Source organism: Pelophylax lessonae (genome assembly GCF_965119305.1).
Source record: "Pelophylax lessonae genome assembly, chromosome: 2".
NCBI classification, from domain to species: domain Eukaryota; kingdom Metazoa; phylum Chordata; class Amphibia; order Anura; family Ranidae; genus Pelophylax; species Pelophylax lessonae.
In genome coordinates, this window is record NC_138769.1 from 151,046,314 (window position 1) to 151,063,640 (window position 17,327).

The 17,327-nt window shown below is 47.2% G+C and overlaps 1 protein-coding gene across 6 annotated transcripts in view; it reads right to left on the reverse strand.

Moving 5' to 3' along the window:
- Positions 1-17,327, reverse strand: part of MYO1C (myosin IC) — a 393,404-nt gene that overhangs the window by 66,346 nt on the left and 309,731 nt on the right. For all 6 annotated transcript variants that reach the window (XM_082245855.1, XM_082245858.1, XM_082245856.1 and 3 more), the window contains exon 24: positions 14,131-14,290. In XM_082245855.1, the coding sequence (XP_082101981.1) occupies positions 14,131-14,290 (160 nt within the window). The remainder of the gene's footprint in view (positions 1-14,130; positions 14,291-17,327) is intronic.

Below are 17,327 nucleotides of genomic sequence, written 5' to 3' on the forward strand. Positions count from 1 at the left end.
TTGCTTAAGTCTGGATGCAGGGGAAGCCAGATTTCATATTTTCTTTCTAAAAAACTTGCACTTTCCAGCAAGGACATGGATATGGGGTGTAACAAACTCAGTGCTGCTCAGCCTTTTTTGCTCTGGGTGTGGAACAGGACATACCCAACAATGGGGTGCCAGGCGTTTTTTTTTCTCTGTAAAAGTGGGAAAGTATAGTTAAGAAAAGCGCTTGTTGTACTCCATACATACAACTATATAAATGGAAAGAACCATACATATGAATACATGACCCTCTAAAGTTCATTGAAGCCTAAACGTCAACTTCTACTCAAAAAGAAAAAATGAATTTGAGTTGGTATAGTTTTGTTTTTATTTTTTTATTGTATAAAAGGAGCTTGCGATGTTCCTTACTGATGTGATATCAAGAATCTACACAATTTTTGGGGATAGCCCACAAAGCTAAAACAATTAATATAGTTTGAGAAGACTTATTCTCTTAACAGAAGAAAATGGGGGGGAAAAGGGAGTTAAAGAAAACTCCTTTTCATATGCTGGTGGGCTTTCAGTCCTTTAATATGCGTTGGACATTTGTGGAAGATACGTATTCTTGGTTGTATCATTGTATTCTCTTTGTTATTGTAAAATTCTTTAATTAAAAAAAAAATAAAAAATCAAAAAAGAAAATCAAAATTGACCAGGAAAAAAGGAAAAAATGGAAACGATGCACCATATCGACGGATTTATCCTGTCACTATCTTCAGGAAGGATGTTAAAACACTGTCCAGAATAAATGGATTTTTGTAAAATCTTACCGTAAAATCCTTTTCTCTTAAGCTCATTGACAGACGTAGTCCTCGTTGATTAATAACAACTCGCGTTATACTGCCCTCTACAGGAGTAGGACTAGACAGGAAAGAAAAACGTTCTGGCCACACTAGGGGCAGTCCCAGAGGGTATATCCTCTCACTTCCTGCTACAGCAAATCAGTTATGTCACAAAGCAGTGTTTAGAGAATTTAACCCAACCCAACTCAAAAACAGAGGGGCGGGTACTACGTCTGTCAATGAGCTTAAGAGAAAAGGATTTTACGGTAAGATTTTACAAAAAATCTATTTTTCTCTGTCGCTCATTGACAGACGTAGTCCTCGTTGATTAATAACAACTCGAGACGTCCCAAAGCAGTACCACAAATGAGGGGTGGGATAACAGAAATCAAAATCCAGAAGGCCCAACCGGAGCCAACCAGAAGCATCAAGGACTCATCGAGCAAAAAGATGAGACCTAAGTGAAACACCCAACAAACCCTTGAGGTAGACCAACAGTCTCCTCAGATTGCGGCCTGCAGAACCTTGTGGCCAAAAGAGGCATCCGACGATGCCATCACATCAACTTCATAAAATGTTGTAAAGGTATAAACCGACGATCAAGTCATCGCCTTGAAAACCTGGATCGCTGACGCCTGCTGGTGGAAGACCCAGGAGACACTAGGCGCCCGAGTAGAGTGCGCCTTAACAGGGAACGGAGGATTCCGACCCTTAATAGAATAAGCCTGTACCACCGTCTGACTGGTCCATCTAGATATGGTCGCGGCAGACACAGGCAACCCCCTTCAAGGGCTATCCGTGATCACAAAAAGTGAGTCCGTCTTACGAAAACAAGTTCGTAGTAGTCAAGTGTATCCTTCTTAACCCCATCCAAGGAGTGTAATGCAAACTCCCAAGGATGGCTAGTCTTAGGACACGGGGAAGGTAACACAATATTTTTATTCAGATGAAAACTCTGAAAACCACTTAGGAAGGAAGATTAGATTTGGAAGAAGAACCACCTAATCCCTATGAACCACCAGATATGGGGAACGTCAAGATAATGCGGCCAGTTCTGACACCCTGCGTGCAGAAGTAATGGCCACCAAGAAGGCCACCTTCTGGGATAATGTAAGCAAGGGAATCTCCCTAATATCTTCAAAGAGAAGTTTCTGAAGAACCGACCACACTAAATTAAGACCCCAGGCGGTAAGGGTGCGCGCACTGGCGGAGCCAGATGTCGCACCCCCTGGATGAAATTCCGCACCAAGGAATGATTAGCCAAAGGTTTCTGAAAGAAGATTGCTAACGCTGAAACCTGACCCTTGATAGTGCTCAAGGACAGTTTCTGCTCAACCCCTTGTTGCAGACAGACCAAGATTCGGGTCACCGAATAGGTATGTGGGGGAAATCCAAAAGATTCACACCACGCAATATAAGACTTCCATGTGCTGGAAGTCGCTTTCCTTGCTTTAACTAGAGGTAGGAATAACTGAAGCTGACACTGCCTTGTCCTTCAGTACCTGGGTCTCAATGGCCAGGCCATTAAGCCAGCGATTGTAAAGCAAGATGGAAGATCGGTCCCTGAGACCGCAAATCCTCCCTGAGAGGAAGTCTCCAAGAAGCGTCCGCGACTAGCCTCACCAAGTCGGCGTACCAGGCTCGACAAGGTCAGTCCGGAATTTCCAGAATAACTGGAATTCCCTCCACCTCTATCCTGCGAAGAAGTTCCCGCAGTAACTTGAGAGGATGGAAGGCATGCCGTAGCTGATACTGCCCCCACGGGGCGATCAGCGTTTCTGCTGCGTCCGCTAGAGGATCGCGGGTGCGAGCTACAAACCTCCGCACCTTCCTGTTGAGCCAAGGTGCCAACAGATCCACATCCGGGGTGCCCCAATGAAGGGACAGCTAGTGAAAACCCTCTGGATGAAGAGGCCATACCCCTTGATCCAGAATCTGACGGCTGAAATAATCTGCCTGCCGATTTCCCACCCCCGGAGTGAACACTGCGGGGAGATCCGGAACAAACCGTTCCGTCCAACAAAAGATGCTAGTCGTTTCGATGGCCACCAGGACACTCTAAGTGCCCCTTTCTTGACCTAAGTCACGACCGTGGCATAGTGCGATTGGATCCGAATCGGGCTGCTCTAGAGCTGCTCGGTCCAGTAAATCAGACAAAATCTGATCGCTCTCAGTTCCGATACCCTATTGGTAACCTGTATATTATCGTAAGGAATGACTTCCCCTGGTTGAGCATCGGAGGCTCCCTGGTCCGCTCGCTCAACCGGATCCGATTGTCCAGGAAATCGGAATTCTGATTCCATAAGAAAAGAATCTCCTTCAGGAGAATTCGGGTATGAGACTGGGTATACGGTACTGCCTCTAAGAAGGCCACCATCCGTCCCAGCCAATTGACGGACAGCAACATCAGAATCGTTGACTGAACCTTCTGGAGTTTTTCCGCAAGGAGAAACTTTCTTGCCGAGGATGTATCCAACATTCCAAGTCCAGAATTGGACGCACCTTGCCCTCTTTCCTGGGCATTGTGAACAGGTTCGAATAGAACCCCTGAAACCGTTCAATGTTAGAAGGGAAGAATCGTACCGGTGGAAGTGATCGAAATTCGATCCTGTATCCTGACCGTATGACCTCGCGAACCCCTTAGTCCGGGGTTCTGGCAAGCCATGGATCCGGAAACCGGTGAAGACATCCCCCCACCCCAGAGATGGGTAGGGGCGCATCAGGCTGTATTCTTCAGGCTTCGCTGAGCCGGACTCTTAGTTTAGCCGACCAGCGCCCTTTGAAAAACCCTCTGAAGGGGCTTTGGAGGGTTTCGCCTTATCGCCCGCCCTCGCGGAACGAACAAACTCTTTATGAGCAGAAAGGGAAGGTCCTCGTTGGTTACGAGGTCCTCTTTATCCTAACAGTCTGTGGCAAGACAACAGGTGGTACCGTCTATCCTTTAAAGAGGGATTCCTCAAACGGATAGCGCCTAGCCCTGCGTTAGGAAATAACAGGTGTTCGTTTCAAAACGACCCCATTTGGGTAAAGGAAAATCCTTCGCCCTTTTGGTAGGCTAACAAGTACCAAAAAGGAATTTCAGTCTCAGCTACCTCTGCCGGTGTAACCTCAAGACTAAAGGTTTCCCGGACGGACACAACTAGTGTATCCACCACTCTTGTGCTTTGGCGGAGGCAGAAACGTTCTCACTGCTGAGGAGACATTACCTGAGACAACAGCCCCATAAGAGGGACCTGCAGCTGCATAGACCAGCTCCGAATCCGTATCTGAAGTATCAGATAAAAAATAGGGGTAGGCGGGGGTCACTTCTTGACCCCCGTCCCTGACAGGCCACCTCCACCCGGGATACCAAAGACTCCAAAACTGCCGATAATGCTTTAAAAACAAGTGGGGTACTGGAGGGTCCTGCGGCCACCTTGAGGGGATCAGGTGGGGATACCTATGCGGCAGGGTCAATGATTATACCAGACATTTGCCAGCGACAAAAAATGACAAAGTGAGAAACTTTTTTTTTTGTATCCCCCAGTCGCAACAGCGCCCCTCAGTGTTACCTGCCTTTTTGGACCCCACAGAGAGAGAGACCCCAAGACTCATCCCTGATGCACAGATTTTTTATCAGCTTGCTCAGTGCTGTCCTGTTACAGACAGGAAGTCTTTGGCCCTTTTTCCTGGGTAAAGGAGGCGGCTCCGCCCCTTAACACGCCTTCCGGCGCCTCCCCCTGGCTCCACAAGGTGTTTGGTCACCTCAAACATGGCCGCCCCCATGCTGGAGACACAAGGCTACGCCAATATGGCGTCCTCGTGTGCTCTGCAAGACAATGGCGGCGGCCTGTTAGGATAGCGGCCGTTTAGCAGCGGCCTGCAGGATGCTGTATTCGGCCTAACGGCCTGCGGGAGTGCATCGGCCCCCCAAACTTCACCCTGGATGGTGATCAGCCTGGCCGGTGGTACCGGACCCTGGCGGGCCGCATGAGGTCCGTGGGCCGTCGGAAGACAGCCTGCCCTTGCTGGAGGAATGCGATCTGGACTGCAGTTATACATGCATAGACATCGCCCTGTGAACACCTCTGACAGGTAGGATACCTTATGCTACCACAGTAATATTCTAGTACTGCCACTGACTTCAGTCATCTTTACAGTTTTGAAATGACATTAGATTGTCAGCTCCCAAACCAAGCCTCCTGGTTTCTTGTTCACAAAAATCACACTCAAATAGGGGGATCTGTGACATGTATAGGATAGAGGGGAGACCCATTCTTACCATTTCAGAGAGGGGCCCGCGTTCACCACAAACCCGTCAGGGGGAAAAGGGGGGAACATACTACTCACCATACCGGAACCAGGCGGGTGCCAACTCCTGACAGTACTCCTCTCCACCGTGACTCATGGTCATTGGCGTTTAAGCGAGACGTTTAACTCGCAGGGTCAGTCCCCGTCCAGTGGGACTATGTCGCGGCCGACCCAGCGCGGAGCTATGGCCTGCACGCGCTCGTAGGCTGAACTGGGGTGACCACTGGATCTCAACATCCAGCCCGTCGCCCAGTTCCAGCTTTCTTGCTTGAAGATCTCACAGGAACACTGGAGAAAAAAAGCTGTCTAAAAAATCTAAGAAAAAAATCCTGCCAGGACCGAAGATCCTAGCAAGGCATCTAGGTCCTTACTCCTAACTAGACAGAAAAAATCGGATTTTTGTAAGATCTTACCGTAAAATCCTTTTCTCTTAGCTCATTGACAGACGTAGTCTTCTTGATTCACAAGAACTGGGTTATGTTGTCTCCGCAGGAGTAGGACTAGGCAGAAAGAAAAAACGTTCTGGCTCCACCCTAGGGGCAGTCCCAGAGGGTATATCCTCCCTCTCTCTGCTACAAGGAATCAGTTCTGTCACAAAGCAGCAACAGAGAATTTAACCCAACTCAATGATAGAGGGGCGGGTACTACATCTGTCAATGAGCTAAGAGAAAAGGATTTTACGGTAAGATCTTACAAAAATCCGATTTTCTCTGTCGTTCATTGACAGACGTAGTCTTCTTGATTCACAAGAACTGGGACATCCAGAAGCAGTGCCACAAATGAGGGGTGGGATTGACAGGAATCAAAATCCAATCTAGAAGGCCCAACCGGTGCCAACTAGAAGTTTTAAAGGCTCATTATAAACAAAGAATGAGACTCAAATAAAAATTTTCAACGGAAAAAAAACCCTCAAATGGCGGCCTGCAAAAACCTTGCGGCCAAACGAGGCATCTGACGATGCCATTACATCAACTTTATAATGTTTTGTAAAGGTATGCACCGACGACCAGGTAGCCGCCTTGCACACCTGGACCACTGACGCCTGATGGCGAAAGGCCCATGACGCACTAAGTGCCCGAGTGGAGTGCGCCTTAACAGGGAACGGGGGCTCCCGACCCTTAATAGAATAAGCCTGTACCACCGTCTGTCTGATCCATTTGGAAATAGTCGCGGCAGATGCAGGCAACCCCTTTTTGGGTCCATCCGGGATCACAAAAAGTGAATCCGTCTTGCGAAACGAGTCTGTCGTTTTCAAGTATACCCTGATCGCCCGGACCACATCCAAGGAGTGCAAAGCAAACTCCCGAGGATGACTGGGCTTAGGACACAGGGAAGGTAATACAATTTCTTCATTCAGATGAAATTCTGAAACCACTTTTGGTAGAAAGGCTGGATTCGGACGAAGAACCACCTTATCTCTATGAACCACCAGATATGGGAAACGACAAGATAATGCGGCCAGTTCTGACACCCTGCGTGCAGAAGTGATAGCCACCAAGAAGGCCACCTTCTGGGACAACGTAGGTAGAGGAATCTCCCTAATATCTTCAAAGGGAGGTTTCTGAAGAACCGACAATACTAAATTAAGATCCCAGGGTGGTAACGGCGCGCGCACTGGCGGAGCCAGATGTCGCACCCCCTGGATGAAATTCCGCACCAAGGAATGAGTAGCCAAAGGCTTCTGAAAGAAGATAGCTAATGCTGAGACCTGACCCTTGATAGTGCTCAAGGCCAGTTTCTGCTCAACCCCTTGTTGCAGAAAAGCTAATATTCGACTAACCGAATAAGATCGTGGGTGGAACCCCAGGGGTTCACACCATGCAATGTAGGACTTCCAGGTGCGATGATAAATCTTTCTGGAAGTCGCTTTCCTTGCTTTAACTAGAGCAGGAATAACTGAAGCTGACAATCCCTTGTCCTTCAGCACCTGGGTCTCAATAGCCAGGCCGTTAAAGCCAGCGATCGTAAAGCAGGATGGAAGATCGGTCCCTGAGACAGTAGATCCTCCCTGAGAGGAAGTCTCCACGGGACGTCCACCACCAGTCTGACCAAGTCGGCGTACCAAGCTCGGCGAGGCCAATCCGGAGCTACCAGGATTACTGGGATTCCTTCCTCCTCTATCCTGCGAAGAAGTCTTGGCAGTAACCCGAGAGGAGGGAAGGCATACATTAGCTGGTATTGCCCCCACGGGGCGACCAGTGCGTCTGCGGTCTCTGCTAGAGGATCGAAGGAGCGAGCCACGAATCTCTGTACTTTCCTGTTGAATCGTGATGCCAACAGATCCACATCCGGGGTGCCCCAACGTAGGCACAACTGGTGGAAAACTTCTGGATGGAGGGACCATTCCCCCTGATCCAGAGTCTGACGGCTGAGATAATCTGCCTGCCAATTTTCCACCCCCGGAATGAACACCGCAGAGATAGCTGGAACAAATTGTTCCGCCCAGCGAAGAATGCAAGCCACTTCTTTGGCCGCTTGGACACTCTTGGTGCCCCCCTGGTGATTGACATAAGCCACAGCCGTGGCGTTGTCCGACTGGATCCGAACCGGGCTGCCCTGGAGCTGCTCGGTCCAGTGAATCAGACAAAGTCTGATCGCTCTCAGTTCCAATACATTTATCGGTAACCTGGATTCTTCCGGGGACCAAAGTCCCTGAACGGATAACTGACCGAGAATTCCTCCCCATCCGGATAGGCTGGCATCCGTGGTCACTATCGTCCAATATATTGGCAGAAATGATTTTCCCTGGCTGAGCATCGGAGACCGAAGCCACCAGACCAGAGACTCTCTGGTCTGTTTGCTCAATTGGATCCGATAGTCCAGGGACTCCGGATTCCGATTCCATCTGAGAAGAATCTCTTGCTGAAGAATTCGGGTATGGGACTGGGCAAATGGGACTGCTTCGAAGGAAGCCACCATCAACCCCAGAACCCTCATGCAAGTCCGAAGGGAAGACCAGCTGTTGGATAGTAACAACTGGACTGCTGATTGAATCTTCCGGAGTTTCCCTACCGGAAGGAAAACTCTTGTCCTGACTGTGTCTAGAATTAGACCCAGATATTCGAGCCTCTGGGTGGGAACCAAAAAAGACTTTTGCTGGTTCACCAGCCACCCGAATTCCTGTAAAGAAATTATAGTAATTTCTATGTTTTGTAGCAAGGTCTGAGGAGACTCTGCATGAAGCAGGAGATCGTCTAGGTAACCTAGAATCGATATGCCTCTTTGGCGCAGTAGTGCCAACATTGGGGCCAACACCTTCGTGAAGACCCGAGGAGCCGTGGCGAGACCGAAAGGTAACGCCACAAACTGATAGTGGTTCTCTTCTACGGAAAAACGTAGAAACCGCTGATGTCCTGCGAAAATGGGAATGTGAAGATATGCGTCCTTGATGTCTATGGACGCTAGGACATGCCCTGAATGCAGGAAGGCTGCTACTGTGCGAATTGATTCCATCTTGAATTTTCTTATGTTGAGAAAGGAATTGAGTGCCCTTAAGTCCAGAATTGGACGCACTTTGCCCTCTTTCCTGGGTATTGTAAATAGGTTTGAATAAAACCCCTGAAAGCGTTCTGTCCAAGGAACGTGGACTATCACTCCTTGTTGTAGTAAATCCGTGACTGCTCTCCGCAGATCTTCTAAACGATCCGGGGATAGTCGGATATTGGAAGGGAAGAATTGCGCCGGTGGGAGAGATCGAAACTCGATCTTGTACCCTGACCTTATGACTTCGCAAACCCACTTGTCCGGGATTCTGGAGAGCCATGGATCCGGGAACCGGCGAAGACGTCCCCCCACCCCAGTTATGGGTGGGGGCTCACCTTCAGGCTTTGGTAGACTTATCTTCAGGTCTGGAGGGGGCGGGCCTTTGCTTGCCCGACCAACGTCCCCTGAAGCCTCCTGAAGGAGCTTTGGAGGACTTAATTTTTTCACCCGCGGGGCGAAAAAAATTTTTGTGAGCAGAGAAAGAAGGCCCTCGTCTTTGACGAGGTCCTTTACCCTTAGCATTTTGCGGTAAAAAGGGGCTCTTTCCTCCCGTGAGATCCTTAATGATCTCATCTAAGTTGGCTCCAAATAAACGCTCTCCTGAAAAGGGGATATTAGCCAATGCTTTTTTGGAACCTTGGTCGGCTAACCAACCTTTTAGCCACAGTGTACGCCTGAGAACCACTGCTGAAACTGAGGCTCGCGCCAATAGTGGAGTGGCGTCTAACGCCGCATCACACACAAACTGTAACCCTTGTATCATCTTTTCCAACAAATCTGATACCGCCTGAGGGACCTCTTCTAAGTCCCGGCGTAACCACTTGGTCCATTCAGTTACAGTCTGCGAAACCAGCCCAATAGCAATTATTGGTCTGAAAGCTGATCCAATCAAGGAAAACATGGTGCGAGACATAGCTTCTATCTTGCGATCCACCGGATCTTTAAAAGACGGAGCGTCTTCCAAAGGAATAACCGTGGCTTTATTCAATCTAGCAATTGGTGAATCCACCACAGGTGGTTCTGTCCATTTCTTAATGAGGGTTTCCTCAAACGGATAACGCCTGTTAATGCGTTTAGAAATAGCAGAAGTGCGTTTTGGCAGACTCCATTCTTCTTAGATTGGATTGCCAAAACATTTGGGCAATGGAAAAACCTTCGCCACTTTGATGCGTTTTTTAGTCCCAAAGGGGATTTCAGTTTCAGTTATTTCCGACGGAGTACCCTGTAATCTTAAGGTTTCTTGAACAGATACAATGAGTGCGTTTACCAACGCTTCCTCTCGGGCTATGGCTGACGCCGAAACATCCTCCTCACTGTCTGAAGAGACAGTACCCGAGACACCAATCCCAGATGAGGTACCTGCAACTGCAGAAATAGGCTCAGAGTCTGAATCCGAAGTTTCAGATAATATGGGGTTAGGCGGGGGTCGCTTTCTTGCGCCCTGTCCCTGACAAGCCACTTCCACCCGGGACACAAAAGTTTCCATAATAGCTGACAATGATTCAATCGTCAGTGGGGTGCTGGAGGATCCTGCAGACACCTCGAGGGGATCCGGTGGAGATACATGAGTGGCAGGGGTCCATGTTAACTCAGGACACCTCTGCCAAAAAAAAAAAAAAAGTTTTTTTTCTATGTGTATCCCCCTAGCGCAATAGCGCCCCTCAGAGTACCTGCTTCTTGATCCCCACAGAGAGAGAGAGGGACCCTCAAGGCTCACCACCCGATGCAGAGAAGTTTCCAACCCACTGCAGTCAGCGTTTGTCTTTTACAGACTGGAAAGAGCTGTGTTCGTTTTCCCCGGTAGAAAGGAAGTGGCTCCGCCCCCTGTGTACGCCTTCCGGCGTTCCCAGCTCTCCACGAGGTTAGCTGGGCTCATCAAACATGGCCGCCCCCATACGGGAGACAATAGACTCCAAAAACATGGCGGCCGGCGTGACCTGAGGACATTCATGCACCTGGTCTACAGAAAAATGGCGGCGGATTGCCGAAATCGTTTTCCCAGCACATCCACCTGCATTCTGCTAAATGGCGGTTTATCGATCTGCAGGAGGTCCACTACAATTAAGGTAGGATTATACCTCCTATGTCTGCTGCAATACTGCAGTCTGCTGGGTAGAGTGTTAGCTCTCAAACCAAGTCCACTTCCCACCAAACACATGCTGTATTTACAAGGGGGGACTTTTAGTGTCAGACAGATACTGACCATGTATGGAGGGGCCCATATTCCAAAACTGCCTCATAACGAGGGAAAAAAGGAAACATTTACTCACCATACCGAACCGACAGGCACCCTCTCTTCACAATACCCTCTCCACCGGGGTGGGGGGTTGTGGACCACTCCGGACGCCTCGACTTTCTGGTTCCTGGCGTCCAAGCGAGACTTTTAACTCGCAAGGTCAGTCCCTCCAATGGGACTCCGTCGCGGCCGACCCAGCGCGGAGCTCTGGTCTGCACGCGCTCGTAGGCAGAAACCGGGGTGACCACTGGATCTCAACATCCAGCCCGTCGCCCGGCCCCGCATACTTACTTGAATGTGTCGCGGCCGACCAAGCGCGATGCAATGGTCTGCGCGCGCTCGTAGGCCGGCTGGGGTGACCACTAGTGTCGCCCAGTCCGGCGTATTTGCTTGAAGATCTCACAGGAAAAAAACACTGGAGAAAAACTACCTAAAAAATATTTTTTCTAAAAAAAATCTTGCAAGGACCAGAGATCCCAGCAAGGAACTTAGGTCCTTACTCCTGACTAGACAGAAAAAAACTGATTCCTTGTAGCAGAGAGAGGGAGGATATACCCTCTGGGACTGCCCCTAGGGTGGAGCCAGAACGTTTTTTCTTTCTGCCTAGTCCTACTCCTGCAGAGACAACATAACCCAGTTCTTGTTAATCAAGAAGACTACGTCTGTCAATGAGCGACAGAGAAAAACTGATTTGCTGTAGCAGGAAGTGAGAGGATATACCCTCTGGGACTGCCCCTAGGGTGTGGCCAGAATGTTTTTCTTTCCTGTCTAGTCCTACTCCTGTAGAGGGCAGTATAACCCGAGTTGTTATTAATCAACGAGGACTACGTCTGTCAATGAGCGACAGAGAAAAAAGATTATTCGAAAGAAAATCACAGCTTTGCCTATGAAACCAGCTAATGAAAACATGCCACAACAAGCAATACCTTTTCTGAAAAGTCTAAAAAGGTTTGCAAGTTAACTTCGTAATATTGCAACTTCGAGTGTATGGTACCAGTAAGGGTCCTTTCACACGAACGATCAGATCCGCCTGTCAGTTTTTTAGGCGGACTTGATCGGATCCTCCATGCATCCCTATGGGGCAGCAGAGACATTTCCACTGACACCCGCTGCTATCCGATCCGATCCTGTCCGTGAAATCCGGACGGATGGAAAGCCTATTTTCCATCTGTCCAGCGGATCGGATGAGAACAGGCGGTCCATTCTCATCCGGTTTTCCCATAGAAGACAGCGGGGATCTGACAGCTCGATCTCCACACACAGAGTGGAGATGGAGCTGCCATCCGCCTGCTCAGTGGGGATCGGCGGATCGATCCCCGCTGAGCAGAACGGAGTCCGCCGGCGAATGTGGACAGTGTGAAAGGACCCCAATTGAAAATATAACATAATTCATCCTAAAAATGTTATTTGAAAAACGTCCCTATATTCACAATGTATTTGTATTTACTCTACTGTGGTAATATATCTTCCATATTGTCAGACATTTCAGACCAGGGAAAGGCCATCCAGAGATACCACTGACTGAACAAATGTGGAAATGGTAATGTGTGTTTAATAAAAACTCCCTGAAACTATATGCATAGTACATTTTATCCTGCCTACTAAAAAAGATAGTACTTATTTCGGGGTGCTACAGCATCCAGGTGGAAAAAGGCTATCTGTCCGAACTCCCGCTCCACTGCACAGCAGGAGCTCGGTCAGCACAGTGCAGTGAAGTGAAACCTAAGCTCTCTGCCTCCTCTACAGGACAGTACCCCGACAGCACCATCCACAGCCATGTGGATTGTAACAGAAGAACGGTCCTTCCCTGAGGCCCTGGTGAGAAAAAAACCAGGACACACAGGAGGAGATGAAAAGGGAGGGTGGGGGTGGCTTGCAGAGGTTAGCAGAGAATGGTGTAAAAAGGTTACAGAGGTGAGCAGAGAAGAGGGTTGTGGTGCAGAGAGCAGCAGAAGAGTTCTGGGAGGAGGGGGAGATTAGCATTTGTGATCTGCACTTTGTGTGCCGTTAATGCAGTGGCACCTGCATGCAGATGGAAAGGGCAGTGCAATCACATGCATCGACTTTTTTTTTTTTTTTTTTAAAACAATGCCACAATAAAATAGCACTGCGTTTGCTAATGCATTGGGGTACTTTTAAGAATTAATGGCACCCTTGTGCGTCAGCTAAAGAGCAGCGTGTTTGTGCGTGTCGGGAATGCACGTGATTTTGGACGGGTTCCCCAACACACAGTAATGTCAACTAAGCCTTAACTGGGGTGCCTGAGACTGAAAATTATTTTCAAGGGCGCACTGACTGCAAAAAATTGTATTTTTGTAAGCACTTACCGTAAAATTTTCTTCTTCGAGTCCTCTGATAGACGCACCTCTTCAATTTTTCTTCACCAATGGGTTATGCGCCCACTACAGGAGTAGACTAGGCAGTGGAAGCTTTCACTTGGCACTCCTATAGGGGCTGTCCTACACACAACCCCTGACACACTGTGCTCATAGATGCCGCTATAGCACCCCCAGTGGGAGCGGGGAGGCAGGGCCTGTCCTGACAGGCCAGGGGGATCTTTCAGAGGACACAGCCCTGTTATCCCCAGGAGTGGGCCCACATCACCCCCTCAGATATCTGTCCCAGGGACACAGGGGGCGTTGCATCACTCACCATACCATGGACCTTGGGGCTCCTCTCCGAAACAGCACGCCTCCAACCCTGAGTGGGGGGTGCTGCCAGCCAGAAAAGGGTACGCTGCAACTCAGGGCGTTCCAGCAAAGCATCTGCTGGCAGGCTTGTCCATATCCCCCTGACACTAGCTAGCGATAGTAAGGAAAAAAAAAAAACTTTTCTCAAAAGAAAATAAAAACTGAGACCGGAGTCCCAGCAGAAAACCTAGGTCCTACTCCTGAAACCAGGCAGCAAGAAACGGATCTATGAGCACAGTGTGTCAGGGGTTGTGTGTGTAGGACAGCCCCAATAGGCTTGGCAAGTGAAAGCTTTCACTGCCTAGTCTTCTCCTGTATAGGGCGCATAACCCATTGGTGAAGAAACATTGAAGAGGTGCGTCTGTCATAGGACATAAGAGAAAGGTTGTGAATTACTGCTCTATGGATAGAACAAGTAAATAGACATAGTATCTCAGATTATTGTGTCCTCTAGCTTGTTAATTATGGTGATGCAATAATGTAAAAGCTCTCCTTGTACAATACAGCACTGCTTCTTTGAGAAATCAATATTGCTCTTTTGGCATATACTTTGCAGTGCAGGTCCAGGGCGGAGGACATGCTTTTTGAAGTTCATCACTGAACAGAAGGCACTTTGTCTGCTCACCTCTCTGAGCGACGGAGGTGGCACTGGCCAGGACTTGTCCAGCACATTCTTTGGCAGATTCCGATAGAGGTTCATAAGGAACGAGTAGCGGATGTAGTCCAGGAAGTACTCATTCTCAGAGCAACGGGGCTGATTGCGGTAAATGAAGCCTTTGATAAAACTGTAAATAGATAAAAAAATACAATTCATAAAATGTTCCCACACAGGCGCACAAACATTTAGTTACTGCACAGATCTGCCCATTATTTAATGTTACCACACATTTGCCTAATAACCTCACTTATTTTGCAGTAAATTCATTTTAGCAGTTAAACTAATTTGGGCATTGTAGTATTCACCTGGACTACACACAACATATGTTCGCTAAAACTCTTAAAGCCAATTTCCAGCCACTGCCACTTTAAATATTTTGTTTAGGCTAAGCTGGCCCAAACAAAACATTTCCAACACCAGCAGGTACAATCACTGGGCATCATGGCTAAAACTGTATGTAGCCTCAGCTGCATAAAGTATACAGCACTGTGTGCTGACTAAGGGACACAAACATCCAGTTCCCGTAAACACAGCTTAACCATTCACTAGCAGCTTTGTTTTCTCTGAATGAATACAAAGTTTCCTTTGATTGGCTGAGATGGAGAGGTGGGTGGATGATGTCACAATCTCCCCCTCAGCCAATCAGAGGAAGCATATATTTATTAAGAGAATACAAAACAGTCCATGAATGGCCAAGTATTGCTTGCCATGTATTTTTTTCTGTGTGTGGAACAGGATGTTTGCATCCCATACCCAACATAAAAGGCTGTATTACTGTATGTAGCTGAGCCTCAGCAGGAGCACCAGTTAGTGACTAAAACTAAAGTGCAAGCAAAGCTGGAAATCTGCTTTAATATGAAATCTTCAACAGTCATGCGTGTGCTCAGTTAACAAAAAAAAACTTAAGAGCAGGACATCATGGTGGAAAAGAGTTATTTATCAGCACTCAACAATTATGTAAACTGATGTATGTGGCTGGACAGGAATGTCCATTACCATTATCAAGCTTTATGATCTGGATTATTTACACATTTCATATTTTCTGGAAACATGCCACTGCTAGGTGAATTTGAATACATAAAACTGGGGTCAGTTCCTTTAATAGGAAGTAGATTTTATGCAAAGATCTATTCTTAACCTCTCTAACTATAAATAAACATTTTTAGAAGGCTGATGTCAGAAAAAAAAAAAAAATCAAGAGATATATGGAGTCTGCCCCTTTGTTTTATTTTTTTTTTCTTGTTCCTTTTCTTCTACAGTGGTCAAAATAATTCTAGAAATAAAAATATTGGGTCTATTATTGTTATAGGTTTATTTTAAATGATAAAAACAGAATATATCAACCACAAATCCAGAAAAAACTCATGATACAAATGTTATAAATAGAGTTGCAGTTCAGTGAGTAAAATACGTTTTTGATTCCCTACCAACCAACAATAATTCTGGCTCCCACAGACTGGCTACAGTATGTGCTCATGTGTTACACAGATTAGTCCTGTCAATTTATGAATGTGCTCATAACTACAATTCATTATGTGTATAAAAGACTCCTATCCACGCTTCACCTTTTCCACATTTTGTAATGTTACAGCCTTATTCCAAAATGGATTGAATTCACTTTTTCCTCAAAATTCTACAAACAATACCCCATAATGACAATGTGAAAGATGTTTGTTTGAAATCTTTGTAAATTTATTAAAAATAAAACGAAAAAAAAAAAAAAATCCTGGATTTTTGTCTTACCGTAAAATCCTTTTCTCTGAAGTTCATTGACAGACGCAGCTCCATATAATTCTTCAACATTGGGTTATGCTGCCCCCTACAGGAGTAGAACACTAGGCAAGAAAAAGCTTTACACCGCCTATGGGGCCGTCCCTTCAGGCATACCCCCACACACACTGCTATAGGATTCAGTTTCGTTGCAAGCAGTGTTTAGAGGAAAAACCCCAACCCACTCAAGATAGAGGGGTGAACTTCAGAGAAAAGGATTTTAGGGTAAGACAACAATCCAGTTTTCTCTATTGTTCATTGACAGACACAGCTCTATATAATTCTTGACCATTAGGACGTCCCAAAGCAGTATTTGCATGAGGGGTAGGAAAACAATGTAGAAAAAGAATGTAATTTTCAACAAAGCTAAAACTTTAGCCAACCAGTGAATATGGAGCTCAACCAGGAAGAACTGGAGCTCACCTGGAACATACACCCTCAAAGAGACGCAAGTCTCTTTCAAACAGCAGCCTGCAAAACCTTGCGGCCAAAAGAAGCATCCGAGGACGCCAACACATCTACTTTGTAGAAATTTGTGAACGTGTGCACAGACTACCAAGTTGCTGCCTTGCAAACTTGTATCACTGATGCCTGATAGCGAAAAGCCCAAGAGGCACTCGGTGCCCTAGTAGAATGCACCTTCACAGGGAAAGGAGGAACCTGACCCTTCAGTGAATAAGCCTGAACCACCGTCTGCCTGATCCACCTAGAAATGGTTGCAGCAGATGCAGCCAATCCCTTATTGGGTCCTTCCTTAAAGCGGAGTTCCGGGCACAGAATCGTTTTTTTTTTTTTTCAATCTCCCCCTAACAATCACCCTTACACATCGATACATCCGCTAATCCTGGTTAGAATGGTGAAATAATGAGTTTGCAAGAATAAAATCTTACTTTATATAATTTCTGATGTGCGGCGCCATCTTTGTTGTGGATTGCCGAGTCCGTTGTGGGGAAATGTCTTCCCTTCTTCCTGATTCCAGTGGGCGTAGGCCTGTGAGTCAAGAAATGAGAACAGTGGTCGGCCGCCCATGTGACTGCAAAGTGCATCATGGGAGGGCCGAGGAAGAGCTCCCAGGACGCATTGCGGCAGGAAGTGACGAGGAGAGCCGAGGCACAGGAGGGAGGAAGTCCTTTGAAAGGTGAGTTTACAAACCTTTGTAAACAGGTAAGTGAAAAAAAAAAAACTATGGGAATATCCAATTCTGACTCAGCGGAGAGTAAGGAATACAATGCAGTAATTATTAGAAATTGAATTTTGTGCCCGGAACTCCGCTTTAAGGACAAAAAGAGAATCTGATTTCCTGAAAGATTCAGTAGCCGCCAGGTAATCCCTATTTGCCTGAACCACATCCAAAGAATGCAGAGCAATTTCCTTAGGATGCTTAGGCTTAGGAC